The 27,834-nt window shown below is 56.2% G+C and overlaps 2 protein-coding genes across 3 annotated transcripts in view; one reads left to right on the top strand and one right to left on the bottom strand.

Moving 5' to 3' along the window:
- The window catches only part of SLC12A7 (solute carrier family 12 member 7), a 54,375-nt gene extending 43,766 nt beyond the window's left edge, over window positions 1-10,609 (top strand). For both annotated transcript variants that reach the window (XM_036278916.1, XM_036278917.1), the window contains exons 21-24: window positions 2,648-2,755; window positions 3,955-4,133; window positions 7,811-7,944; window positions 8,860-10,609. In XM_036278916.1, the coding sequence (XP_036134809.1) occupies window positions 2,648-2,755; window positions 3,955-4,133; window positions 7,811-7,944; window positions 8,860-8,951 (513 nt within the window). In that variant the 3' untranslated portion in view covers window positions 8,952-10,609. The remainder of the gene's footprint in view (window positions 1-2,647; window positions 2,756-3,954; window positions 4,134-7,810; window positions 7,945-8,859) is intronic.
- A 4,134-nt stretch (window positions 10,610-14,743) lies between these two features.
- Window positions 14,744-27,834, bottom strand: part of NKD2 (NKD inhibitor of WNT signaling pathway 2) — a 29,154-nt gene continuing 16,063 nt past the window's right edge. The window contains exons 4-10 of the mRNA XM_036280403.1: window positions 18,618-18,678; window positions 18,055-18,182; window positions 17,557-17,652; window positions 16,726-16,873; window positions 16,322-16,406; window positions 15,555-15,682; window positions 14,744-15,351 (exon numbers count right to left, since the gene is read on the bottom strand). Coding sequence (XP_036136296.1) covers window positions 14,744-15,351; window positions 15,555-15,682; window positions 16,322-16,406; window positions 16,726-16,873; window positions 17,557-17,652; window positions 18,055-18,182; window positions 18,618-18,678 — 1,254 coding nt within the window. The remainder of the gene's footprint in view (window positions 15,352-15,554; window positions 15,683-16,321; window positions 16,407-16,725; window positions 16,874-17,556; window positions 17,653-18,054; window positions 18,183-18,617; window positions 18,679-27,834) is intronic.

Raw genomic sequence — 27,834 nt, forward strand, 5'->3', positions numbered from 1 at the left:
GGTGGGCAGGGCTGCTGGCTTGCTGTTCTGTTCACGTTTGGCATAGCCCTGGATTTGTGGGCACATGAAGGCGGAGCAGGGTCCCCGAGGGCCCCGGTGCTGACTGCACTGCACCGTGGTGTTCACAGCCGAGGGCCGGCCTGCACATTGCTGCTGTCTGCTCCCAGCTGTCGGCGTCTGCCATCATTCCCGATGTGCTTTGCTTCAGGGCCCCAGGCTGCACTGTCTCCTGGGGCCGGGAAAGTTTCTCTCTCTCTCTCTTTTATGACTGTGGTAGTTTAGAAGGACTCGGGTATTTTATAGCATGTTCCCCAGGTTAGGTTTGCCTGATGTTTTTCTCATGGCTGGACTGAATTTTGTTTATGGGAAGAAGACTCCAGAGGTGGCGTGCCCTCCCCAGCGTGTCCTAGGAGGGGATCGTGACCTTTAACCCTTCACAGGCAACGAGTCCCTGTGTCCAGGTGCATCACAGCACCCCTCTGTGAAGTCCACACTCTGCTCTGGAAGTGCACCCCTGAGTCCTCAGGGAGCAGGAGGGGCTAAGCTGTCAGGCTCTCCTCTGTGTGTGTCGGTGCATTTGTGTGCAGACCCCACACTGCTTTGCACTGTGGGTTCACTGCACTGTTCGTTCTGTGGCTCGTATTGTCCAGCTTTGGCTGTTGGGACGTCTTCCATGCAGCACCTGTGTCCCTTTGCCATCGTCCCCTGTAACCTCACACATTTTAAATCACCTGAAGCCAAATAGAATTAAGATGCAAATGACCTGACCTCCATTTGAGGGGTGCTGAGGCACGCTGTCGGTGTCACGGTTTTGAGTAACTATGGTTATATTTCCAAGCCACTGGTCTTATTCAGCTTTCCAAGTGGGTACTTGGTGCCATTTAACAGCATTGCTACAATTTACAGCCCTGCTAGATTTCAGTCGTGATTGCTAATTAGGTTTAGGTAGAAAGCACCTGTGGTTTAGGGGCATGCTTGTGTTTCCATTGTGAAAGTGCGAGAGTCCTGCTGTAGCCTGGGACCACCCTGCCACCCTCCCATCGGAGGGTGCGTCCTGCAGGGCTTCTGGTTGGGGCGAGTACTCCGGTGGGAGGGGGAGGCCATGGCTGGTGTCCAGTTAGTGAGGTCCCTCCTTCCCCTCTGCTGCTTCTGGGTCTTCGGGTCAGCCTCCCCTCCAGGGCGTTGCAGGACAGAGATGGTCCAAGACGCTGCTCTCACGTGGAGTGGGAGCCTTGTTCACAGAGAGCGAGGGCCCATGGTGTCATCTGCGACCCCCAGAACCTGGGACTAAGGTCCTCAGGAGGCAGGAGGCCCACAGGGTGCCTGGCGGCGATGGACTTGGGGGGAGCGTGAAAATGAGTAAGGAGAGGAGAGGCCAGTGGTTAGAGGCTAACATTTAACAATAAGGACTCAGGGCCACTAACAAGGAAGGAGGTGTTACAGCCAGCAAGGCTCAGAAAGACCAGAGACGGGAGCGTGAGCCGTGAAGTATCAGCACAAAGGAGCTCAGGGGTTTTCCTAAGACTCGTCTTTAAAATGAGTATATTTTATTAAGAGCATCAGGGAAATAAGTGTAAATGGACTCGAAGAGCACGCCAGCCAAGACCAGCTTGCTGTGAGCGCCGAGGGGCCGCACAGCCCAGCAGCCAGGCCAGCCAGCCACTGTCCGAAAGGGCCGTGCAAGCCTCCTGGATCCTGATGTCACTGCCTTACATGCCAGAAACGAGGGTGCCTTTTATTTTGCAGAGAATGTAATTTAAGGACCTGGAAAAAACAAAGAAATAGACATTTTTTTCAGCAAGAATTAAGTTGAGTGGACTGACATAGAAGTAATACGTAAAAATTAGTTTCTTCACACAGTGACTCATGGGATGACACCCAGCTCACAGAGCTCCACAGAGGTCCTACGGGCAGATCTCAGGGCCAAGAGGGTTGGGGGGTGCACCCCCATGGACAGGGAGGACCCAGCTTCACCCACTGAAGGATGGGCCAATGTCAGGAAAGGACCAAGTTCTGTGATTAGTGGGCAAGTTTATCCTGTGTGGGCGGCTAGCTCTTCTGGGCACAGAAATAACTCCTATTACTGTGAGTGTGTCCCGCACACCCAAGCTGTGCGCTGGGACCTGGACATAGAGCCCGTGCTTGGTTAGCTATTGTGTGGAGTTTCCTTCTCACAGGCATCTTGTGTTAGTGCGTGTGGGCCCTGGGGAGGAGCAGGGGCGGAGAATGAAACATGTTTAGTTGTGAGGGCTGTTCACACACTCAGGCGCTTGCACAGTTTCACACTCTTCTGCTCACATGCTCATGTTCACTAGCATCCAAGTTCATTCACACATGCACACACTCATGCACATGCTCACCTGCAGATGTGCTTACACACACCCTCACATGCTGATTCATATATATGCTAACTCACATGTGTACACACATACACACGTGCTCACCTGCACGCAGGATCCCACTTACATGCGCTCACATGCACACACGCTCACCCCTCCTGGGGCTGAGCCTGCAGAGGGTGAGGCTGAGAGGGAGGGGCCGGGCAGCCTGTTGTTTCAGCACTTGCTCAGCCTGAAGCAGTGAGCTGGGGTGGAAGGGTCATGCTCTGTACACGCGGAGTTTACTTCTGTGCCCTGCGCTGTTCTAGGTGGAGAACGACATCTCCGCGTTCACCTATGAGAAGACGCTGGTCATGGAGCAGAGGAGCCAGATGCTGAAGCAGATGCAGCTGTCCAAGACAGAGCGGGAGAGGGAGGTGTGTGTGGGTGATGGTGCAGGACCCCCTGCTCCTCTAGACCCCGCAGGGCTGTTGGGACCAGGTTCTTTGCGGTCAGTTTTGTGAGTGGTCGGGTGGCCTGACTCCCACCTCCACCTCCTTTCCCCATGTGGACTGAGGTCTCACACCCTCACTGGCCTCTGTGGCTCATGCCCAGGCCGATACATGGGCTATGTCACCCTGGTCTCCCACACACAGTCTACCTAGAGCTGTCCCAGACACGCACAGCCCCCTCCTCTCTTGTGTCACCTCCTGCTTGAACCACCACGGTGGCCTAACTGACCGCCTTCTGTCTCTCTCATCCTCAAATCGGCAACCACAGTGAATCCTGACGAGCCAACCCCTCCCCCAGGCTCCATGCCTGACCTCACGTAGTCCTGTTGCTGCCTGAGTAACCTTCACTCTGGCCATAGAGGCCCCTGGAGTTTCTCACTAACGCCAGCCCCTGCCCTGAGCCCACCTCATCCCCACAGGCCTCTCCCATCTCCCTCTGGCAATTTGTCCACATCTTCTCTGCACACAGGCTTCCCGGGATGCTTTGTGTAATGCCATAGCTGCCTCCCTCCACACCTGTCCCCAAACTCCATGGCACTTACTGCCCACCCCAAGGCTTGGGCTCCCTGGCAGCTCCTCTGCTGTTGAATGAATGGGTGAGGGGTGAATGAGTGAGTGGGTGAATGAAGGGAAGGATGAATGAATGGGGGGAAGAATAAGTAAATGAAAGAAAAGATGATGAGTAAAGGAATGAATGAATGGATGTAAGGAAGGATGGATGGATGAGGGGATTAATTAATGGCTGAATGAGTTGACAGATTAATTAGTGAGTGAATGGGTGGGTGAGCAGGCCCGGAGCGGAGGCAGAGTGTGGAGCAGACTTTTGGACGTGACTGTCCCTTGTGTGAGTATGGAGCCCGGGTTCTCTCCTGAAGCCCTGGGCGCTTTCAGGGCTGGGGCAGGAGGAGAGGATTTTGTCTGGACCCCAGGAGGAAGGCAGACTGGTGGGAGTAGGGCAGCACTGGGGTCCCAACTGGGAGGTCGTTTGGGGTTCCTGGGTTTCGTTGGTCATAAAATCCCCTTAGTTCTGCGGCCAGTGGCTTCTCCCTTCCATGCTCACCTCCTCCCCAGGGAGGTTTGGAGACCTGCTGTGGTGAGTCCTGTTGCTGCCCGTCTCCCACCAGGCTCAGCTAATTCATGACAGGAACACTGCATCCCACTCCGTGGTGGCCACCAGGACCCACGCCCCTTCCACGCCAGACAAGGTGCAGATGACCTGGACGAAGGAGAAGCTGATTGCCGAGAAGTTTAAGAACAAAGAGACCAACGTGTCTGGGTTCAAAGACCTCTTCAGCCTGAAACCGTGAGTGTTAACTGGTAGCCAGGGTGGCAGGTCCCAGCTCCCTTCACTGCCTGTGACAGGGCAGCAGGCACTCAGCTGCAGGCTGGGAGGCCTGGAAGGGCAGGGAACCAGCCCCAGGGCACGGGGATCTCTGAGGGCCGTTCAGCCAGGGCCCAGGCACGCGTCATTCGTGAAGCCAGGCTTGTCTGTTCCTGGTGGGTCTCACAGCAGCTAGAAGTTAGGGCTTCTGGATGGATCATAACTCCCAGCTTGGACCCTGCTGATGGTACAGGCTGCCAGGGGCCTGACCCCCTGCGTTGAGCTGAGAACCACCAGGGCTGACAGGTGCTCGTGGAGGACACGGTGTGGCTGGGTCCCAAGAAGGGGTCTAGGTTGAGTCACAGTTACACAGCCCTGGTTCCCAGGATAGAACAGAGCAGCATCTCCCTGGGGTCTTCAGCAGTGGGCTAGACCCTAGAGCCTAGGTTGTTGGAAAGGATCTGCAGGCTTTCTGGGGCTCTTGGGGTTGAGAACCCCTCGAAAAGAAGACCCAGGTAGGCCAGGAAAGGACATCCTGGGGTGAGCCTACACATGTTGAAAAGGGTTCATTGCAGTCACTGCTGAAGTAACGTGTTCTCTGTGTTTTCTCTTCCATGTAGAGAATGGGGAAACCTGTAAGTCACTCCCTTGGTTTAGGACCTCTGTTAGCCTGCTTGCTCGCATGCCTGCCCTCCCACCCCTAGTAAACCGTGCGCGCATGGCTGCGTGTGCACGTCCCCATGTGTTCATGGGTGTCCGTGTGTGCGTGTGTGTGTAGGTGGAGCTTACTTGCCACTGCGGTAGCTTTCGGTTATTTTCTGTGTATTTGCTCCTGTCCGTTCAGAGCGGCTCACGGCACGTTCCTGAGATTCATTCTCTAAATACCACGGGAGAACGGAGGTCTGGGCAGGCTGGTCCTGAGCCAGCTCCGAGCGGAAGCATGTGTCTTGGTAGCTGTTATTTGATTTATCCACATCCCTGGATCAAGGTGTTGAGATATAAAACCTCAGTTTTGCCAGGGCTGGATTTCCCTGCCCCTCACATCAGACACACTTTCACGCTGTATGAACTGCTGTCCTTTCACATCTGTGTGAAAAGGGATGTGGATGAATTCTCTGCATGGTCAGGCTGGGGCTTTGTCCCACGGCCGGGGCTCCAGGGCTCCAGGGCCAGGCTGGCCAGGTGGGAGGGAGGGCCCCTGAGGCTGCTGTTGGTCCATCTCTCTGTCCCTCCTCCTCTCTCTGCTGGGTCTGTGCCCCCCTGCCCCCCCCGTCACCCCAGGAACCTTCGGGCCGTTGTCTCCTGTGGTGGTGCAGCTTGAGGCAGAGTCCACAGCGGAACTCGGGGTACCGAGGGGCTGACCTTCCTTTGTGGATCCCTAAACCTGCGTTCATTACGTAACAGTGTTGGTCCATGGAGGGAGCAGATGTGTAGATGTATCAGGGAGACTCTGCTCGTGGGGTGTACATAGGACCACTTTCTGCTGTTTTCCTGTAAATTTAAAATCCCCCCCAAAAGTCTGTAAATTAAAAAAGACAAAAACAGGTAGGCACAGGATAGGGTTTCTCCCTAGAGCACTGCTGAACCCTGAGGTTCCTGCACCCACGCAGCACCCTGGGCTCAGGACAGGGGCTCTGTGCACCCGAATCCCCAACCCCTGCATTGAGCAAGGTCAGAGTGGACCCCTGCGGGCCTGTGGACTCAGGAAAATGAACCAGGAAGAGGGTATTTATGGGCAGAACTAAGTATACAGGTGGACCGTTCCTCTAGGGCCACACTCGTTTCTGGCCCTTTTCATGGCCAGGCAGGGAGAAGTTTCTGGAAGACAGGAAGTCAGCCCATACCTGACATGTACGTGACTGACCATGGTGTGCCCAGCACATGCGCTCTGGGTGGCGTGCCAGCCCCGAGGTCTGCTGTGCATGTCTTTTCTGTGTTTCCTAGTCTTCCGGCCAGAATCTCCGTTTTAACTCACTACCCCTGGAGTCCCCCACCCCAGCCTCGAATTCCCAGCTTTGGAAACCCTGTTGTAAAGGCTCCCCCCCATCTGGCAGACTCGCCGTATTTCTGACACATTTCCTACTTTGTAGACTCAGATCTTTTAGGTTCTGGGTACGTGAGGGCTGCCCTGTCCCTGTTGGGCCTCTCACCCCCAGCGGGGCACTTCATCCTGGAGCCATGGGCCCTTCCAGACCCAAACCCCTGGTTTTAAGATTATATGTTTTCAAACTCTTAACCCTAAGAGATCCTTTAATATCTCACACACGCATTTCTAGAAATGCTGCCTTCCCCAGCACACTGGTAATTTTGGTCTCTCCAAGCACCTAATTCATGGTGGTTGTGATGAGAGACAGAGACCCAATCTCTAATTTATCAGACGGAATTGGAGGGAGAAAATAAAGGGTCTGTGTCCGTGTTTTCCTCCTGGTAATAATTGGTGGTTATAATCAGATGTACTTGGCTTAAGGGTTGAGTTGATCAAAGGGTGCAGCCTGGGCATTTGTCCTGCAGGCCTTTTCCTGACCCCTCGTGTGCAGCCTCTGTCTGTCTGTCTGCCCACCCCTCTCGTTTCTGGACATAGTGACCTCGTAGAAGGCTGCAGGCAGACTGCCCAGGCTGGATTTCCTGAGGCTGGCCCGGACTCCCTGAGTGTGCCCCAGAATTGTTCAGCACAGAAGATGCAAATGCTTTGAGGCGGGCAGGGCTCTCGGACAGCTTCTCCTGAGTGCTCACTGGAGCACAGTTCCCCAGAGAAGGGACCCATGGCCACCTGGCTGAGGACCATAGGGCCCGTGGGTGCCTGGCCTGGGCGTGCCAGTGGCCGTGGGTCTGCAGTCTCCCTGTCTTACTTGGCCAGGACCCTGCCTTGGGGGCTGCTGCTGCACCTGGGCTGCTCAGGACACTTGGGGAAGTGTGAGCACAGTAGACACGCGGCCTCCTTTGTGGAGTGTGAGACCTGGGCAGTTAGTGAGGACTCAAGAAACGGGGTCGCTGAGCATCGGAAGCTCTTGTCCTTCGGACAGCCAAGAGCAGCAGCGTCTCGAAGGATCGAGAGCTGGTTGGACCCTCACACCGGCCACATCCTCGGCCAGGGTCTTGGGCTCTGTCACAGGACAGGCTGCAGTGGCGGTGGCTAGGTGCAGGGCCCAGCTCCTTCCCCACCACCTCTGGGCTCCTCAGACCCCGGCCTGTGCCGGCATGAGTGAGATGTTGCCATGTGCACTTGGTTTAGCGGACTCACCACAGGGCAGTGTTTAATGCAAGGTTGGTCCGCAGTGCCAGAGATTCTAACGAGAAACAGTTCAGAGCCCCTGCACCCAGACAGCAGCTCACCCCCAAAGCATCTGTTTCCGCCTGTGTGAACAACTGCTTGTAAACTAGAAGCTTGGCAGCTGTAGTGATTCTCAGTCTAAAATGTTGGGAGGCCAAAGCCCTCTGGTTGCTAAATAAATCCCCCTCCCCTGCCCTGTAATTCCCAACACGGTTCTCCTGTGGAATCGCCTCCCATGGAGCCCTCAGGGCTGCGAATCCATCTGAATCGGATTCATTTCCTCCCAGCCCTCTTCTCATGAGAGTGAAGGGGGCAGGACAGGGCTCAGACCTGGCCTGGTGCCCAGCGTTGTGGGCTGGGGTGCAGAGGGACCGTCTCCCTCTTGCAGGAACCAGTCCAACGTCAGGAGGATGCACACGGCTGTGAAGCTCAACGGCGTCATCCTGAACAAGTCCCAGGACGCCCAGCTGGTCCTGCTGAACATGCCGGGGCCCCCCAAGAACCGGCAGGGCGATGAAAACTGTATCCTTTCCTGGCGCAGCCCTTGGGGTGGGGGCAGGTGATGTGGGCTCTGGGCTCTGGGCTCTGAGCGCCACCTGGCCGGCTCCTGTCCTGGTGTTTCCCTGGGGGCCACTGGGCACCTGTGTGTGACTCCATCTCTGGGACAGACGGAGCCTGGGGAGACGGGTTTGCAGGCTCTGCCGAGGCTCAGCTGTGAGCCCTCTTGGCACCTCGCTGCCCCTTACACAGCTTTCTGCCCATCGAGCCCGTGTTCCCACATGGGCCCCTCAGTGCCTCCCAGTTGGTCTGGGTGTGCCAGGCACAGAGTGGAAGGCTGCGACCTCAGAGGTCACAGGTCAACCCTGCCCCAGACTGGTCTGTCAGACTCTAAGTGTGCATCAGCAGCCAAGCGATGCAGGGACGGGTCCTCCCACGGGCTCCAGGCGGCCAGGGCATGGCCTGGGGACCATGCAGACTTCACTGCCTGCCCTCCCCTGGGGAGAAGGGGGAGAGGTGAGCAGGAGGAGGGCTGCAGCTGCTTCTCAGGTTTGAGCTTCGCCCTGACCATAAGTGAGGAATGTGTGTCTGGGCGACCAGGAGGTCCTGGTCTCTGGGGTCTGGTGAACAGTGGATACATGTCAGGCGCATCACTCCTGGTGGGTCTGCACCTAGAGCGCGGGATGAGGGCCGGGGTCTTCTCTAGGTCCCCAGTCAGGCAGCCTCCTGTTGGGTGGGGTCAGCGCCTCCGGCTGTGTTCCTGGGACCCCTCCCCCGCCCTGCCCGCTTTCCCACCCCACCCCAGGGACCTGGGGTCTGGGTTTTCCTGATTCAGCCTTCACCCTGCTCCTCAAACTCATTCTTAAGGACACAGGTCACTCTTCACGCATTAGGCTACGTGTCCTATGGGATCAGCTGTGGCCTTAACTCGTCCACCAGATATGGAGTTCCTCGAGGTCCTGACTGAGGGCCTAAACAGGGTGCTCCTGGTCAGAGGCAGTGGCCGGGAGGTGATCACCATCTACTCCTAACGCTCGGCCACTCTGGAAGCGTGCTGGGTGGCACAGGGACAGCGCCGCGGGCACAGACCATGGCCTGACCTGCCAGCGTGGCTTCCTACAGAAGTTTCTAGAATACCATCGGGCTCTCCTGTCCAGTCTGAGAGCCAGCGCATGACTGAAGAGGTTCGCTGGAGTCTGGGGGGGTGAGATGCCCTGGTGCTCGTGGGCTCCCGAGGGAGGCTCGGAGCGCCGGGGACACAGCAGCTCCTTTCTCGAGGGCCAGGCCCCGAAGCCTCTGACTCTCGAGGGACTTGTCCTGGCTGCACCCGCCGTCTGCTGCGGCAGCCACATTTCAGTTCTTCCCCGTTCAGGACGTTCACAAGAAGCCATACTTGGACTGAAGTTGACCCTTGGCCATTCGGGTCCGTTCATGAAGGTGAAAGGTCAGCCTGTGGCTCAGGGGCACAGGTTCTTCATCAGCCCCCTGACCCTTTGGCTTTCCTTGTTGGTGTTTCCGTAACAAAGGCAGAGAAGCCAGCTGCACGCCCACCTCCCGGGGCTCAGCCGGGGGGCCTTGTTCAGGTGCCTGACTCGTCGGGATGTCTGATCCGGGAACCTGGTTGTTTGGGAACTTGAGGTGGGTTGTCCAGCTGGGTTTGTGCTCCAGGAAACTCCCAAGGGAAAGAACCCCCAGTCGAGGAGCCCTCCGAGCCCAGGTGGGTGCTGCTGGGAACGCCAGCATCTTATAAGCACTGGTGGGTCCAGCCCTGTGGGCACCTCCTTTCTGAGACCTGGAAGCGGTCAGTGCCGAGTGTTTATACCTTCAGAACTGCGAGCACACCACAGGTTTGGCATCTGACACCCACTGGCTCCTGTGACCTCCGTCCCCACCCTCCACGCCCCGGGGAGGGGCGCCGGGCTGCAGCTGTGGGAGGCCTGGGTGGGGAGGGCACGTGCACTGAGTTGTCCGGCTGAAGCCTGTGCCCCTGCACCGCACGGAGGGCATGGTGACAGCTGTGTTTAGGGCACTGACTCGGTACCTTTTAGTGATCCGTAGACTTTGCACTTTACCTTGTGGTCTTTCTGCTTCTGGTCATGATCACATTCACTGTAGATGCTGCAGTGATCTGTGCCTCACTTTCTGTGTGGCTTATTTATTTGTTTAAACACCTGGATGTTTCAGTGCTAATTAAATTGTCCACAAAGAGGTTGTATCTGAAAGAGGCCCAGAGGACCATGGCCGTAGAGTTAGTTCTCAGGCGTCCATGGTTTCCCAAGAGAATTGGCCTGGGTCAAGAGTTTCATGATGGGGCGAAGACTAAGTGTGCATTTCCGGATGTTTCTGAGGAGCCATCGGGCAGCCTAGAGGGCCAGCATTGCCATCAGAGTGGCGACTGGCCAAAGTGTGTGCCAAATAGCCGCAACCAGTGAGGGGTTGGGGTCCCGATTTTTGACCGTCCTGGTTCAGCATGGGGTTAAGTGAAACCCGTCTCACTCACCTGTGCTGAGGGTCCACGTGTCTGTGCCCCGTCCGCCTGTCCAGGGTCTCTGAGCACCACGCAGCCTCACCACACTTTGTATAACTAACTGCAGCAAGTTCAAGTGGATTTTGTTTTCCTTTTACAGGTTCCTTGTCTTTGTATGATTTTTGTTAGTAGAAGAATAAAATTGAATAAAATCTATGTTGAAGCGTCTCATATGTCTCATTCAACATAAAAATTAGACAATTGCAGAAAATTCCCCCATGCCTCCCTTCTTTTGGAAGAGTTTGCTGAAATGAGTCAATCTGTAATTTCTAACAGGATAGACCCAGCAAATAAAACCTGTGGTTTGAGGGACACCTATTCTAACAGAGGCTCACAGTGAGACCACGTCACACCCCCCAGGATGGAGGTGAATCGAGGGGACGGAAATGGCAATGTGTGCAGGTGGGGTTGCTGTACAAACTGTTAAGGCTCCTAAAATTGTCAGAGTTGCCGTGTGACCCAGCAGTCCCGCTCCGGGTGTATAGCCCAGAGAAATGTGCACACGTTCATAGTAGCAGTAGGCACACCAGCCAAAACGTGGCAACAGCCCAAAGACCCATCCGTTGATAAGTTACTAAACAAAATGTCAACATTCAGTGGAACCTAATTCAGCTGTTAAAAGGAATGGTGGTCCAGTGTGCTACCACATGGATGAGCTCCGTGAAAGTGGCCAGCCACAGGTTGCGTGTGATTCCACTTAGATGAACTCGGAACAGTGGAATCCAGACAGAGTGAGTTGGTGAGCGAACGGGCTGGGGTGGGGAAGAGGGAGTGCGCAGGGGCTTTCTGCTGAGGTGACGATGTTTGAAGTGTGTATGGTGAAGTCTGCAGTCTGAATGTGTGAGAAGACTGGATGCTGCGCAGTGAACAGGTGTATGGAGCTATTAACGTCCTCCTGGGGACCTTGGGGTGGTGACACCGGGCTGCTGGGAGTGACCTAGAGTGCTGAGCTATCCTTAGTCTCTGCTAAAGACGTTCACATCCATGACCTGCAGCACGGGCCCGGCCTTCAGGGCAGGGGTGAGGGTGTCACAAGGGATTGGAAGGACCATGCTCCACAGGGGGCCGGCAGAAACTCAGAAGACTTGGGAGGGTCCCAGGATCCTGACTTGCCACACACTCGTGGGCACCCACGCAGTGGGTTCTGTGGTGGAGCCAGTTTGGGCATTGTGGTCAGCGCAGCAGTGTCCTCTGGGCCTCAGACTCAACATGGCAACTTTGCCACTGGAAAGGGGTGCAGATGCAAGAGACACCAGAGCCCCAACATGGTGTGAAAGACAAACTCAAACTGCCGAGACAACTACTGACGTGTGTCGGCCACAGCCCACAGTGCCTCCTGAGTCTTCCACTGCGTTCGGCCCGGTGGGCAGGCATCCTCCATGCTGGATGGGCCGCCAGGACCTGGCCCAACCAGGTATGTGTCTGTCTGTCACCCTTTGAAGGGGCCCCTTCCACCCTGGGGGCTGCTTTCCCCGAGGCAGCCCAGCCTGGTGCGTGGACCCTGGGCACTGTGTCTCTGGGCCCCACTCAGTGCCACCCGCCCCCACTTGCACACGCAGGCCCCTGGGCCCGGCCAGGCCAGCACAGCCTGCCCACCCTGGCTTCGAGCCTTGCAGCCCAGCGTTGCTGGGGTCTCTCGGTTACAACTTCCCCCAAAGCCCTGTTCACCAGGACCTCGTCCGGCGCTCAGGAGACCAGAGGGCAGCTCTGGCTGATCTGTCTGTCCCTTGGCTCTTCTGCAGTGGTCTCATCCCGAGTGAGAGGTGAATAAATATCTGGGGGCCAAAAGGTCTCCGGACAGTGCTCACATCTGCCCCCGAGAGCGTGACTGCTGTGGAGAAAGGGGCCAAACGGACACCGGCCCACTGAATCCCAGCGCCGTTATCTGTGAAATGTCCCTGAAGTACCATCTTGGCGCTGTCGGTCCAGAAACGAACGGTTAATATGTGGGGACGTCTGCGCGAGCTATTATTCACCTGCCAGGTGCTGTCTTTCTCTCTTCATTGTGGATGTCACAAAGCGCACCCACCCTCATGAGGAGGCGAGGTGTGTGACCCTGCCCGCCAGAGGTCGCTACTGCCTGCAGGAACTGGTGGGATAGGCCCGCGGGCGGGGCCAGGCGCGGTCATTTCCGTCTGGACAATGGTATCCTTCTCTGCTGCACGGACTCACAAGCAGCAACACACTCAGCTTCCGGTGTGTTTGCTGGCGTTTCACTGCACTTACACATTGTTTTTAAAACGAGACGCGGTGGTCAGGCCCACCCAACTTCCCTGTCAGCTGGTCAGCGAGCACCTGCCTGCAGGCTGTGCAGGGCTGCAGGGGTCTGCTGGGATTAACAAATAAGGTCCCCGCGTGTAGGACCAGGTGCAACAGCTCAGCACGCTAAGGAATGGACCCAGGCCAGGACAACAGGCATTTTTGTAAAAACCTCGATGCCAGTGTTGTGGGTGTCACTGTGCAGGATTCACGTGTGTGAATGGAGTGTAGACGTGTCCCCACAAGAGGGCACTCTGCTCTGGGGCAGGCAGGCACCAGCTGGGGTCTCATGATCTGAAATACCTGGAAAACTGAGATTCAAGTACTCTGGCCTTGGAAGATCCTGGGAACCCCAGTTCTCCCTCCACATGTGGCCTCAGCTCACAGACACCAGTTACTCAGAAATTCAGAGGGTTTTGGATGTGGAGGGTGATAAACCACAGAACTTATATGCATGTATGTGTGACCAATGGACATGGACAACAAAGCTGGGGGTGGGGGGGTGTCAATAGGGGGAAAAGGAGAAACATCTGTAACAAAAACAAATAAAGAAATAAAATAATAATAATTAAAAAAAAAAACAATTCCAAGGGCTTTACGTTACAATGGCCATGAACAGGGATGTGATGGTGAAAGGGAGGAGACAGTGGCAGATGACTCATCAGCTTCTCCAGGGTCTCATCAAGGAGAGCCCAGGGGCTCCATGTAAACCTTGGTCCATGTGGCCCAACAGTGTCCTGAAGTCTCCCGTTATCACAAACCCAATTAGGGGCTTGGATTTTTGTTTGTTTGTTTTTTAGAGCAGTAGAGTGGGGGGAAAAACATTACCCATAAATCTGGAGTTGTGTATTAATTTTCTTTCTACGAACGTCTGTATAAACAGAGACTGACACACTCCTGGGCAGCCTGATCCCCCACAGGCCAGTGCAGGTGGACTGACTATATTTATTTTAAAAAACTCATTTAAAAACAGGGAATGACATATTAGAAAATGCACACTTTTATTATTCCTGGGGGGGAGGGGGACCCTCAATTACAAGTCAATCCAATTTGCGTGATTCTTAAAAACAGTTCCACGAAGGTGAATGCAAAATCACCTGCACAAACTCTCAGGTTGCCAGCGAGTCCACTTGCTCGTCTCGGAGGGAAGGAGCAGCAGTGTCCTGCCACAGGGGGCGCTGCCAGCCAAGGTTCATGACCCTCAGACACCATCACGGCCCCACCTCCCGCCCTCTTTCCACAAGTGGGCATCACGGAAGCTGTGCACAGGCACTCGGTGGTGAGCCCAGAAGACAAGCATCCCAGCTCCTATTCAGCAGACTGTGCTCGTTTTAGGTGGACCCTACCACCTCCCTTGGCCTTGCTGTCCACATCTGTGTCCACTTAAGATGTTGGTGCTGGCCCCACCCCACCTGTGCCCTCCTCTTTGCTCGTATGCCTCCCGAATGTTTTGATCACTGAGGAGCACCTCATGCCTCCCTTGTGGCTGCCCTTCTTCCATTATGACCTGTGCTCGGCGTGATGAAGCAGAACTCACCGCTGCACACACAGCGTACTGAGGAAGCTGCTCCCCAAAACCACCCCCTTCGGCCTTCGGAATGAATAATTACATGAGGGCTGCAACGCTGTACGTTCTTCCTCCCAGCTAGGTGGCAGCCAGGCCTCAGCACCCTGCACGTCTCAGTCCAAGGCACCCGACGCGTGAGGCACCGTGAGAAAAACGCAGAGGTCATCGGAGCAGAGTCCCTTCTGCGCCACAAGGGCTTGCTTTGGAATCGTAAATGAAAGATACAGTTGTGCTTTTCTATGCTTACATATGGTTTTATGGGTTACACAGAATCACTTCATAACTGGGAAACAGCAGTGGCATCAAACGTGTTCCTCTCAACGTGACATCCGCCAAGAGCACAGAGGAAAGGAGAGCGGAGGAACAGCGAAGGGCCTGCTCCACGACTGTCCACCTGGCGCCACCTCCGCTGCCCACACCGAGACCTGGAGCTGGTCGGGGCCGGGGGCGGCGGGGCCGGGGCGTGCATGCTAGGACGGGTGATGGTGGTGGTAGTGGTGGTGGTGGTGGTGTTCGTGGTGGTGGTGGTGCTCGTGGCGCTGGACCACGGGCACTGAGTAGCCCTCCCCCACCAGCATGGGCGGCAGGTCCCGCACCACCTCATGCTCCATTACCGCAGGCTGGCCCAGCACCGCCTTGAGTGGTGAGTGGCCCTCCCTACCCTTCTGCCGATACCGCTTGTGGCCGTAGGGTTGTGGTGGGGGCTGCGGTGGGGGCTGTGGGAGGTGGTGGCCATCCTGGGGGGGCTGGGGCAAGGCAGCTGGAGGGTGGTAGCTGAAGGCCCTCCCGGGCTTGCCCCCACCAGGCATGCCCCCAATGGGCATGCCCCCAGTGGGCACCCCAGGAGGCCTGCCCGAGCCCTTGGGGGACTTGAGGAACTGCTTGTCCTGCCCCTTCAGCCGGGGCTGCAGGTCCAGGGCCCGGGCAGTGGGCTCTCCGGCCAGCAGCACTTGGTCAGCCAGCACCTGGGACCTGCGGTTGTGCACAGTGTGTGCATCTGACTCCTGGGAACGAGACCTGCTCGGGGGGTGCGAGGCCTTGCCCTGGTGCTCCTGCTTGGCCTGTGCCGGCGGGGACCCTGCACGCATGGGACACAGACCATGAGACCCCCTGCAGGGCCCGGACGCCACACCTTGGACCTGGCACCCCCACACACTGGATGCAATGCTGCAGCGCGGTTGCTGTGGGAACCCGAGAGCCCTCAGGCGAGGGCTCATGCCCCTAAGGGAGGCATCCACACCCGGGGGTCTCCTATCCACAGGACTGGTGTCTAGTACCTACCAGGTCCGAATTTAGACGTGTAGTTCTCTATTCCAGCCAGGTCCAGGTAGTGGTTTCTCCGCTCAGTGTTCTCATCCACGCAGTACAGCCCCCTCACGGGGCAGGGGTGGGGGTCCGCATAGGGCCTCCTGTGTGGGGCACAGGGCAGAAGGGGACTGACCTTTGCACAAGGCCAGAGCAGACATTCCTCGGAGATGAAGAGGGCACTGGAGCAGATGGTCTTGGGCAGTGGGCTCCGACCAGCACCCACTTCCCAGAGAGGAGCATCAGAAAGGACAGCAAGGTCCTCAGCCAGCCCAGGACCTCATCAAGACCTCAGGGTCACTGCTGCAAATTGCCTTAGGGAACCTGCAGGAACTCCCACCTTCTGGTCCACCTCGGACACCCAGTTGGGCCCCGAGGCAGAGAGCAGGTCACTGCTCTGAGACCTCCACTGTCCCTGTCACCACCACAGCCAGTGAGTAGAACCACCGTGCGCCAGAGTGTGCCAGACTGAGGGTCTCTAGGCTGACCTGCCCTTCAAGCCTCACCCATCTCTCAGACAGATGCTGGGTGTGCTCAGCGCCAGCCGGAGTGCCGGCCCACAAGCCAGCACCGTCACCCCGACGGGAGGCTGTACCCAGGGCTCCTCCGCACCCAGGTGCTCGTCCTGGCCGTCTGCCCTGAGGGGGCAGTCCCCGAGGGCTGCAGGAAGCAGGGGTGAGCGCCGTCTGCTCCCACTTGAGGAGGGTACACCTGGAGGGCAGAGCCAGACCCCAGCCCCTCACCTGATGTGAGCAGAGAGCCTCCTGTCGGCCACCCTGGGGTCCTCGGAGATCTCACCCTCTGTCCTGCAGCGAGTGGGTTCCCGGTCTGAAAGAGTGAATTCACTCATGCATTTGTTCACTCATTCATTGACTAAGCAAACACTTCTGGGCCCCTGCCAGGTGCCAGGCCCTGCTTTCAATGTTCAGGAAACCACAGAGATTTTGTCCCGGTGGAGAGGAGCGGGGGGAATGGGGTGCTGAACAGTAGACACGGTTAACAGTAACCCCATAGCCCGGTGCGTGGGAGAAGGGCTATGGAGAATGCACAGTAAGGTGGGGGGCCAAGAGGGTGTCTGCAGGGAGGGGGTGGGCTGCCATTTAAAGCAGGGTCTCAGGGCATGTGAGCGGGGGGCCCGACCCCTCACCCTGGCTGGTAGAGAGACCCTCCCTCCTTTTGCTGGAGGGCTCAGGGCTGACGGTCAGCTTCACACGGAGGGTCTTACTGCTGCCAGAGGAATGGTTGACTGAGGCATCGACGACCTCGTAGATGGTGTGCATCAGACTGGACATGTCCTAAAGATGGCACCGATGTCATTGACACAGGCAGACTGGGCTGGGGAACTGCCCCCCCCCCCCCACGCCACCACCTCCAGGCTACCTGCCTGTTTGAGTCACTCTGCATCCCACACAGACAGTGCTGAGCAGCCGTCCTCACCCCAAATCTAGCCCGCGCAGCCCCAGACAGTCGCGTAATAGCCCTGTTGTTGGAAGCCCGTCCCCTGGACCTTTCAAATTTCACACTGAATCTATGTTCAAAGGACTTAGCAGTCAGACAACTACGAAAGTTTTGCTCTTCAACCCAAAGACACTTATTTCTGTCATCCTACAAGTCTGCTTCCTTTCGAGGGGCACTCTGCCCATCCTGGACACACAGGCCAGTGGAGGTGAGGGCAGGGGGCACTCAAGGGATCCTCACCTCCTTGCCCAGCAGCCCCACTGGGCCTCGGGATCCAGAAACAGGCCCTGCAGGGCTCTGCTGGAAACAGTGCTGACAGCCTGAGGCCACAAGACTCCCTAGACTCCATTGGTCGCCTGAGTCCACCATCCCCACCCCTATGCCTGGGAAAGGGTCAGCTTCTCCTCCCACCCTAGAGGGCACAGCCTGTCTCCCTATCACAGAGACCAGAGGCAGTGGCATCTGGTACCTGCCAGCCCCCTGCCCTGTGGACCACCTTCCGAAGACAAAAATGCATCACCTCCCTGGTGGCCTTCCCACTGTTGTCAAAGCCGTAGAGCGTGAAGGTCCACTCCTGGCGGTTGTCCTCCTCCACCGAGACGTCGCATTGGAGCGCCTGCAGGCCACATGGGGACAGAGGCAGGTGGGGTTGTCACCCTGCAGTGGGACCCGAGCCTCCCCCATCTCTCGGGAAAACAGGTCCCCTTCCATTGCTCCCTCCAGCTCCTGCCCTGGGGGGGCCAGAAGACAATGGAGGGCCGGAGTGTCATCCCTGTGTGCTGGCACCACACCTGGGGAAGCCCCCCACAGTGTCAGGTGCCACATCTGCCAGTTTCAGCCAGGTTTGTGGCGATACCTTCCTTGCCACGCGCCCCTCCCAGTGCGAGCTTTGCGATAACTCCCTCTGCTGGCTGAGCCTCAGGCAAACTGTCCAGGAAAAACCCTGCTGTGGGCTGCTGTGTGCGTGCCCTTCCCCGCCGCGGGCCCTCTCGCACCGTGAGGGGGAGCAAAGACCTACGTCAATGTTCAGGCGCTTCTTGCTCTGGCCTCGTGGGCCCTCGCGGCTTGCTGCTCTTTCAACATCTTCTGCAGTGAAGAGCTGTCCGGTACCCTCTCGACCCTCAGCCTTCTCAAGGGGGAGGGCCACTGGAGGGAGAAAACGGGGTGAGGAGAGCCGTTTCCCCTCGATCCAGCCCAAGCAGGTGACTCAGGACAGCAGGGTGTGGGGAGGCGCTGTGAAGAGCCTGTGGTCCTTTCCGGATGTGCCTGAGCTGAGAGCCCCTCCTTCCAGAGCAAGGAGGCAGCAAGAGACCTGCGCAGGGGCAGGGCAGCCCTCCTGGGTCAGCCATGGGCAGGTGTGTCCTCTGGCTCTGCCCCAGCCAGACAGCAGTGGCTCCCGGAGACCAAGGCGGGGAGGGAGCTGCCCTGGGTGGGTCTGGGTTTGGTGGAGAAGTTAAGAAGCATGAAGTGTGGGTGGTCTACATCATCAGGGCCTCCACTTGTCCAGGTGTCCTGAGGGCAAGTTTTGGACATATGCCTGGGGGACAGGGTAGTCTGTGAGGCTTAGGGAGCAGGGCTTACCCTCTAGAGGACACTGGTCCTCCCGGAAAGGTCCCTCCTTGGGGTCCCCACTGAGAAGTTCCTGCAGAGAGAACAGGGAACACATGCTCAGCGGGGCAAGTCATGGACGACACCACGTTTGGGTTGTCACTGCGGAGACACCAACCTGTGCACACCGCACTAAGCCTCAGATTTTACAAAGTGAAGCACACACACATTCCACAGTGCCGTTGGTTCCATCAGAACCATCTCCAGGACAAGATGCAGACACAAGGACTGGAAGAGCACCGCCCCGTCACTGCCCCAAGAGCCCAACTGGCCGACTCCCTGCTGTGGGGAAGGCGCCTCCCCCAGGGCAGCCAGGTGAGGCTGAGGGGCCAGCTCAGAGAAGCCCCTTAGCCTCCAGAGCTAATCCCAAAATCAGCCATGGAAAAATGGGAGACTTCCAACAGAAACTCTACAGAACAATAGCTCACGTGGTCCTTGTGAAGAGCCCAGGAGAGTAAAGAACACGAGGAAAGGACACATGAACAGGGTGGTCAGGGAAGCACCTGAACCAGAGGACCCTGCCTGGCAGAGACACATGCCTGCACCGGCCACCCGCCCCAGGGACAGCAGCACTTTGCAGGGGCTCTTGGGCAGGCAGAGTGTCGAGGGCTCTGCAGACGATGGAAGGACAGGTGTCTGTGTATGGACATGAACCCCCAAGGCTACTTGGCAGGGCAGCCCTTCAGCCCCACAGCCTCATCATTCCTCCCGAAGGAGCCACGTGTCACTGGAGGCCCCTCATCTCTCCCTTGGCTACGGGCCTGGAATCCAATGTGAAAGGGGGCCCATCGGGGTCACCCCTGGTGCTCAGCAGTCCTGGTCAGGGTCCTGGCAGGGGATGGTGGAAGGTTCCAGGTGGACTTGCTGCCATCCTCAGGATACGGGTAGTGGGAGGGCACCAGGCCTAACATCATCTCCAAGGTGTGAGGGTTGTGGGTCAAACAGCTTTATACCACCAGCTCTCCTGTTGTTGTGCAGATGGACTGGGAGTTAGAAGCAATTTATCTAAGAGGTCAAGTCTGCAAACAGTCATCCCAAGGGGGCTCAGTGGGTGAGGGTGCCTCAGGCCCAGCTGAGGGGAGACAGACAGGGCAATGCTTGGGCATGGGAGCAACCTCTTCCCCTTTCCATGTTTCAACAAAAGCATCAGTACCCCATGGTTGGCCTGGTGGCATCTGTACGCTGACCACTGACCACAGGAGCCTCTATTGGTCCGAGATGGCCCAAGGCACCCAGTCACTGGAAGAAACAAGAGGTGGTTCTGGTTCCACCTCTGTAGCTCTGGCCACATGGCCACTATGGCTGTCACATGCTTTCAGGCCCCCATCCCAGGTACCTCTGAGTGACCTCAGGGGCAGCCCATGTCTATTGGCTGTATGAAAAAAGACACCCGCCTTCCTCTGATAAAGAGCACACAATGTGTTTAAAAAGGCACAGTGTCGCCCAGCTGGTGTGGCTCAGTGGTTGAGCGTTGACCCATGCACCAAGAGGTTGCCGGTTCGATTCCCGTTCAGGGCACATGCCCAGGTTGTGGGCCCAATCCCCAGTGGGGGGCATGCAGGAGGCGGCCAGTCGATGTTCTCTCTCATCAATGTTTCTCTCTCCCTCTTCCTTCCTCTCTAAAATCAATAAAAAATAAAAAAATAAATAATCAATAAAAACATATATATATATATATATATATATATATGCACAGTGTCTCTGGCTTATCCTTTTTGAGAGGCTCAATGGCAGACAAAACAAAACCCTAAACATTTTTACCCAAATGTACAAAGTGATTCTTTCTCAGGAGTCATTGAAAAGGAACATAAGCCCTGGCCGGTTTGGCTCAGCGGTTAGAGCGTCGGCCTGCGGTCTAGAGAGACCCAGGTTTGGTTCCCGCTAAGGGCACGTACCTCGGTTGCAGTTTGTCCCCGGCCCTGGTCGGTTGTGCGGGTGGCAGCCACTCGATGTGTCCCTTTCACATCGATGTTTCTCTCTCTCTCTGTTCCTCTCTCTCCCCCCCACTCTACCTGAACAAAAAATGGAAAAATGTCCTCGGGTGAGGATGAAAAAAGAAAAAAAAAAGAAAAGGAACATAAAAGGCCCTAAACACCGGGTGCACAGAACTGAGCAGATCCGCAACTCTGGGCGCTCACTCTCTGGGTTTGGTGAGGGCAAGCCTGAACATGCTCTGTGTGGACAATGGAACCCCGACAGGCCTCAGGGTCTCCCGAGGACCTCCTGGAAGTACAGTAGGGCTGACCCGAGGGATGGAGCACCAGCCTCTTTGGGGGTCTTGGAAGATCCCCTCATGCACAAATGAGTCCGTGAGAGGGCGAGCTCTGGAGTGGGCAGAGGAGGCAGCAGACCATGCACAGGAAGGGAAGCCTTCCCGGGGCTTCAACAGGGCCGGGGGCACCACCACAGGGCACCCAGGGCAGTTCAGAAATCACTGCTGCTGAGACTGCGTCTTGAGGGAGATGCAAAGTTGCAGGTGCATGACCTGCGCCCAGGAGGGGCTCTGGATGGGCAGGGAGAAGAAAGACTCCTGCTTTCTGCCCCAGCGTCTTCCTCTCTCCTCATCCCCAGATCCCTCTGTCATACCTTCAGAATGAGGCTACTTCCAAGTTCATTTTTAGGATGCCAGTTGGAGAATATGTTTGAGCTTGTTTTCATAAGAAATAACACCTAATTATTAAAATACACTATTTCCCTTCCTTCTTGTACAGCCTGCTGACATCTGAAGAACTTGGTTTGGCCACAGTGCTGGGGCTCACCAGGGTCCTAAGGATGCCTTTCGTGCTCAGGCACCAAGCAGCGCAGGGTTCTTGAGACCTCCGAGGACATTCCTCACCTGTGGGCAGCTGAGCGCTACCCAGACGAATATTAAGCTAAAGCCCAATCACTTCTAAAAACCAGATTTTTGGTTAAATTTTTTTTCCTATAAAATTAAAAAAAGCCATGAAGCTGAGGTCCCAGGCATTTGGGGGGAGCAGGGACAGTGCGCAGACTTCCTGGATGTGGGGAAGAAACAGGGTGTCAAAGGTCTAAGGTCAGCAGCAACAGAAACCATCCCCCAGGTATCCAGCCAGGCTAGCAGTCAGAGTGCTCTAGAATCCTGCATGATTCTAGATGATTCCACCTTGATCTGAGCACACTATCCTCTCGTTATAATCACAGAAGTAAAATAAGTGGTAACAGTGTCTCCTCCGAATAGGAAGATCTGAGACCGAGTGCGCACAGCACTTCTTGTTGAAAGAGCTAAAGTTGCTCCGTGAAACCACTGGAGCCCCCAGACCCACTTCCAGGAAAGTGCCAGAACCCAGAAAAGCCAGTGGTGTGGCTCCTGTGGGACAGACAGACAGTGAGGGCAGGCGAGAGCAGACCCGCGGTCGTCTCCTGTGGCGCTCCCAGCTGTGCAATAACGACACAGTAACGAAGCATGGATACAATAGTCAGCAGTGCATACCACAGCCAGGGACAGGGAACAGGAACGCTACAACAGCCAGCCTGTGACAGTGCCCTAAAGTGCCTGGAAGTTCCTTTTGAAAAATGTTCATCCACATGCTAGAATCTACAGTGTTTATCTACGAGCTAAATCATCAGCTACCTCTGAGATGCAGAGGCTCAAATAACAGGAAACAAACATTTGGGAGAAAAGGAACAATTCTTGTCCCTGTGACTAGTGGTTTCAGTCAAATCCATCCTGGTTCCATAAAAATGCCCTTTAATCTGTGCTGCTTTGGCTAAACAGAAGGGCCAAAAGCTTTAATTGCAACAGATAAACCTACCACGGGGATGCTGGCCAGATGTGCAGCCCCTCCCCACTGGGGTGACCTCCCAGGCAGCTGAATCCCAGATAATTGGGGCCCTCAAGCGAGAGGGGGTGCAAGCAGACACCCCATCTCCTAAAGTCCAGCAAGTGTCGACCTCCCACAGAGCCCTGCCCCCTCCTGGGATGCCCCTCACCCACCTTCCCTGATCTGAGCACCCTATGGAGGAGACCCCAATCCTGAAGCATCAGTTTCTGCTCTCACTCCCTTTGCCACCCCCACAGGAGTCCCAGCCTCATGCCTACAAAAGTCCCCAATTCTGTCTTTTACCCCCATCTGGCCCCATCTTCTGCCTGGCCAGGTTTCCGTAGAGGGTCCTCAGCACTGTCCTTACTCTCCTGGCTGACAGAGCCCTGTTCCTGCCATCCCCTCCCATCCCTGGGGCTCCTTGGAGGCTCCACCCACCCAGCATTGCAGACCTTCTGCTGATCCCCTCAGGCACACTCTCCTCACTTGCTGCTCCCCCCTCCCCCCTCCAGCGCCCTGGTGCATTGTCCAGCATCTGCTGACTACTGGGGACAGGATCTCAGCCCCACACACAGTGCTTTATGAGCACCCAGGTCCTTATTTTGCATATCAATGTTAGGTGGCTGTGACCTTTGCTGCAGGGTCCCCAAGGCCTGATCCCTACCCCTCTCACCCTGCAGGGGCTCTCAGGAGAGACCACCCAGCTGTCCCAAGGTACCGCCACATCTCCTGCCCAACTCTGTTCTGAGCTCAGGCAGTCTACTCCACAAGCCACAGCGTAAGACTCAGCTTCTTGTCCTCCCCAGCAGCAGCCCTGTCCTGGATGGGTCCTAGTGAAAGGCCAGGACTGCCCACCTGCTCAGGTGAGACCGTGAGATGTTTCCCACAGATGTCCATGGGTGCAGGGTGCTGGGAGATTCACCCAAAATCTCGGTTCTAGGCCTCCCTTGAAAGGCCAGAAGGTCCAACCACACCTTCCTATGGCACAGCACTAGGTAGAGCCAGCAGCCATGCCAGAGTCCTCACCCCCATCCACCAGAACTGTGGTGACATGGGCTGTCCACCGCAGGTGCCTAGTCTGGAGATCTCATACACCTGGCTGAGGGAGAGACAGGAGACAGGCTCCTAGTTAAGGCAGCGAAGGTGAGAAAATGAGAAACCTTTTGTGATGCCCACAACCACATCCTGAGTGTCTCTGCTTCTCAGATTTCAGTGCTCACATATTCCTTCAAAACCTGGAGCATCTGGGATCTTAGCAAACACATTCCCAGTTTTCAGGGGCCTCTGTTTTCCTTGGATCCCCTCACCCACAACGCTCGTGCATAAAAAAAGGCTTTCCATCCCTGCCTCTGGGAAAGGTCTTCGAGGACACCAGTGCAGCAGAGTTACGTCTTCTTCCCAGGGCAACTGAGGAAGGCAGGACCATGAAAAGGACCTTATAAGACCTGATTCATTTCCAACCAGCAGTTGTTCTGTCCCAGGAAGGACAGATAAAACCTGCTTGTGTTTTCCTTGAAAGAGCCGTGTTAGCTCAGACCACGGTTCTTTAAAGGAGGCTAGTGCAGAGCTCTTGGGGATTTGGGCCTCAATAAACAGTGTCTGTCGAGGATAACAGGACCTGGGGGACAACGTGATCATGTCCCGGGGAAGCCATAACACATGGCCACAACCTGGGGGCTTAAGCAATAAAAATTTATGCTCTCACAGTTCTGGGGCCTGAAGTCAGAAATCCAGGTGTCACAAGGCTGCACTCCCTCCAGAGGGTCCTTCCTGTCTCTTCCAGCTCCTGGTGGCCCCAGGTGTTCCTGGGTTTGTGGCCACCTCTCTCCAACTTCTGCTCTGTCATCACACGCCTCTCCCTGTCTCCTCTGCGCCAGACTCCCACGCCTCCCTCTTACAATGATACATGTGCAGGCAGCTAGGGCCCCACCAAGGCGAGACCCCCCTTCCACATCAGGTCACAGCCACAGGCCCCAGGGAGGACAGGGATCTTTGGGGCAGTGTTCAGCTCCCACTGTCTGAAGCTGGGCCTGGTGTCCATTCTGCTACAACTGGCCGACAATCCTGAATCAGCCGCCTAATCACTTGGGCCTCAATTTCCTTTTGGTGAAACCGAGGAAGGGGTTCTGAGGAGGGATCTGGGGTTCTCCAGGTGCCCACCTGTGCCAGGAGCATCCACACACTGCACTGTGGGACCTTCACCCCAGCAGGGAGACCTGTGCTGAGGACAAATAGGGTAACACCATTGGCTCTGACACCCAGGCCTGCTGACTGCAGTTCCTCCTCTTACCTAAATAGGCCAAAAGGAGGCCGAGGGCAGAGGAGAGGCAGTTCCTGCTTCAAGCCAGAACTGTGATGAACACACTGCCGGAAACTCATTTGCTTTTCCAAGTGGATTCTTTCAGACTCCAAGAGGCCTCTGGGGCTTGCGTTCCTGAGAATGTGTGCCCCAGGGCAAATATTTACTCTGTGCAGAAAACAAGCACTGTGTACTGAGTCCCAGGAGCAAGTCCCCTTTCTGTGAAAGGGTTTGGGAGATTTGTGATGAGAATCCAGTGTGACCATCAGGGGAGTGACCACCTGGCACCTGGGTGTACCCCATCTACCACGATGCAGGAGCTGCTCTGATTCCGCCGCTGCTCTTGGAAAGGCCCCCTCTTTTCCATTAAAACAGATTCAGGGACCCACTCAGTGGAGCTCACAGCCCCTGATGGCCCACGACCTAAAGCCCCACCACCTCTGGGCTCCTGGAAGTGCTGCCCTCCTGAATATGAGGTCAGGGCTGCTCCTCTGAGTGCTGGGGGGGGGGGTCCCCAAGCCCTGTGTTTCCTCCTCCCAGGTGTAGTGTGGGTACACCAGGGGGCTCTGGGTAGATGAGAGTCCAAGCAGGTGAGAAAGAGGTGGCAGTGGGGGAGGGGGAGACAGAGAGCAAAATGGGAGCAGGGAGGGGCTTCTTTAGGGGTGACAGGGATGGGGAGAACTAAGCAGGTGTGTTGACGACATTTTCCCAGAACTAACTGCTCTTAAGGGAACAGTCACTGGATGCTGCCTCAGTGACCCGGTGGGTCCAGGAGAGGAGGGCCTTAAATGCTGGGTGAATGTTGGGACTGTGGGGCCTGCAGGGCCTACATTCAGTCACAGAGGTTATCTGGAAGGTGCTGTTCACCCATGAAGTCAGAAACAAGATGCATCTCTTCTGGGTACATTCAGTCACCCCCAGCAAACAGTGCTCCTGGATTCAGAGTGCCGTGGAGCAGCACCCCCTGCTCCCCAGCTCCACCTCCTGTGGCTGTGGGCAGGGGGCTGTGGGCAGGGACAAGAACAGGACAAGGTGACAGAGTGGCCTGGCGGGTTTCTGGTCAGCAGGGAAATAAAATAGCCTCACTTTACTTCCCTGCCCTTGACAGGTAATGCCCTGGGCAGGTGAAGCAGGTAGCTCTAACATATCACGTGGAGAGGGCAGGGCCTTGGGGACAGCTGGGAAAAAGGGGCCATTGTCACCATGTCAACTCCAGCTTCTGTAGTTAGTGCTGCCTAGCCGGCCATAGAACTCTCCAGAAGCAACAGGCTGCCAGGTCAGGAGCTACCAGGGCAACCTTGCTCCTCTTTGCAGGTGGCTGAGCATAGGGTTAATCCTGCCAACGGTGGCACCCCAGGGCTGGGTGACCAAGATGAAGCTGGGGGCCAGGAGCCATCTGCCCAGTTAGAATGGACCGTGGAGTTATGGGCCCATTTGTGGGGCTCAGAGAAGAGGCCGAGGGGTTGAGGAGGGAGATGTGGTATGGCCGGGGTACCCCAGGGGAGGTATCCATCGAGTTTGTGCTATAGGTGGCCAAAGCCCATTCAGGGAAGTTTGAGAGGCACTTCGGGTGGGTGAGGGTGGAGGACAATGTGACATCCGGGCCAGTATGCACTATGGGATGGATGCGGAGAGATGGGGTAGGTTTGGGGTCATCATGCACCATACAGAACTGGACCATGCAGGAAAAGGCAAAGGGCAAACCTGGGGCTCGAGGACACCTCAGAGACGGTGAGAAGTGTCAGGGCCGGAAGGGTTAAGGTTTCGGAGAGGAGAACGAGGAGGCCCATGGCATAGCTGGTAGGGTGGGCACCCTGGCAACCATCAGGGGGCAGGCGAGGGTGGATGGGGAGAAGTGGGAGACGTGGGGGAGGGGGCTGCAGGTGGAGAGGGGGGACTGGAGGCCTGTTCTCTGTGCTTAGTGGGAGCCTCAGGTGGGAGAGACCAGTCACTAGGTGCTCCAGCAAAGAAACATGGGCGTGGAGGGGGAGCAGCTGCTTCCAAGGCTGTTTAAATAAAGAACCTCATCGTCAGGGCCAGGAATTCAAGGCGGGTTTTCAGACACCATCAGACTGAAGGCTGTGCGGGAGCACATCTGCCCCGATCGTCTGAGGGAGCCAGGCTACTTGCAGAGTTGGTAAGAAACGCTGTGAGGGGGTGGAGGCCGCTTTCTGGTCGCCAGCGGATGGAATTCGACTTCAAGGTGATCCGCCAGCGTCTGTCTGGAAACACCATGGCGGCTTTGAAGTGGAAGTCTCGGTTTCAACGGCTAAACAGTTTCAGATGTGACAATGTAGTTTTATGGGCTTAATAATTCTGACACATGTGCGGCTGAGGCCCACGGAGGGTCCCATTCAAGGGGCCACTGTAACTGTTATTCTGAACTTCTGATTTTAAAGCGAAAGATTCGGGACGATGAAACCAAGCATTCACGGGCAGGGGGCCGTGCAAACAGACTTCCCACGAGCTGCAGATGGTTTTAATTTCTTCCTTTCAAAATTAAAACAGGGCTTCAAGACCCAAGAGGGGCGTTTCTAGATTTCGCCCATCAGTACTTCTGGGTTAGGGCTACTTAATCGGACTTTGTAATAACCAAATTTGGAATATACACGTAAAACTCAGTCATTTGGGATCAAAGGGTCTCCTAAAATAAACACGAGTCTCCTTACAAGACAGCGGTAACTTCTGTTCTGAACGAGGTCTCTGTCTTCTTATCCCTGTCCCAGCTTTTCACAATTTTGCTCATTTTAATAAGACATAAAATGCATTGCGCACCCTGCTTACCCTGTGTGTGGAGATTTATTCGTTGGCACTCACCCACCCCAAAAAACACCCTGACCCTGGGACAGTTCCCAAGGGCCTGACACTTGGACCTTGCTGGAGAATGACTGCCAAGCCTGTGGTAAGAATGACTGAAAACATGTACCATGGGGACAGGAGCACGCACTGATGACACAATGGGGACAGGAGTGTCCACTGAGGACATATACTACCAGTGCTCCAGCCTAGTGGCCAGCCCACAGTGTGTTGTTATGAATATTTTACCAGGGGTGGACCCAGGCCGCCTGCTGCAGGAGTAACTGTCCTGTAAATATGTGCAGGGACAACA

This window comes from Molossus molossus, unplaced genomic scaffold, assembly GCF_014108415.1.
Source record: "Molossus molossus isolate mMolMol1 unplaced genomic scaffold, mMolMol1.p scaffold_m16_p_3, whole genome shotgun sequence".
Lineage (NCBI taxonomy): Eukaryota > Metazoa > Chordata > Mammalia > Chiroptera > Molossidae > Molossus > Molossus molossus.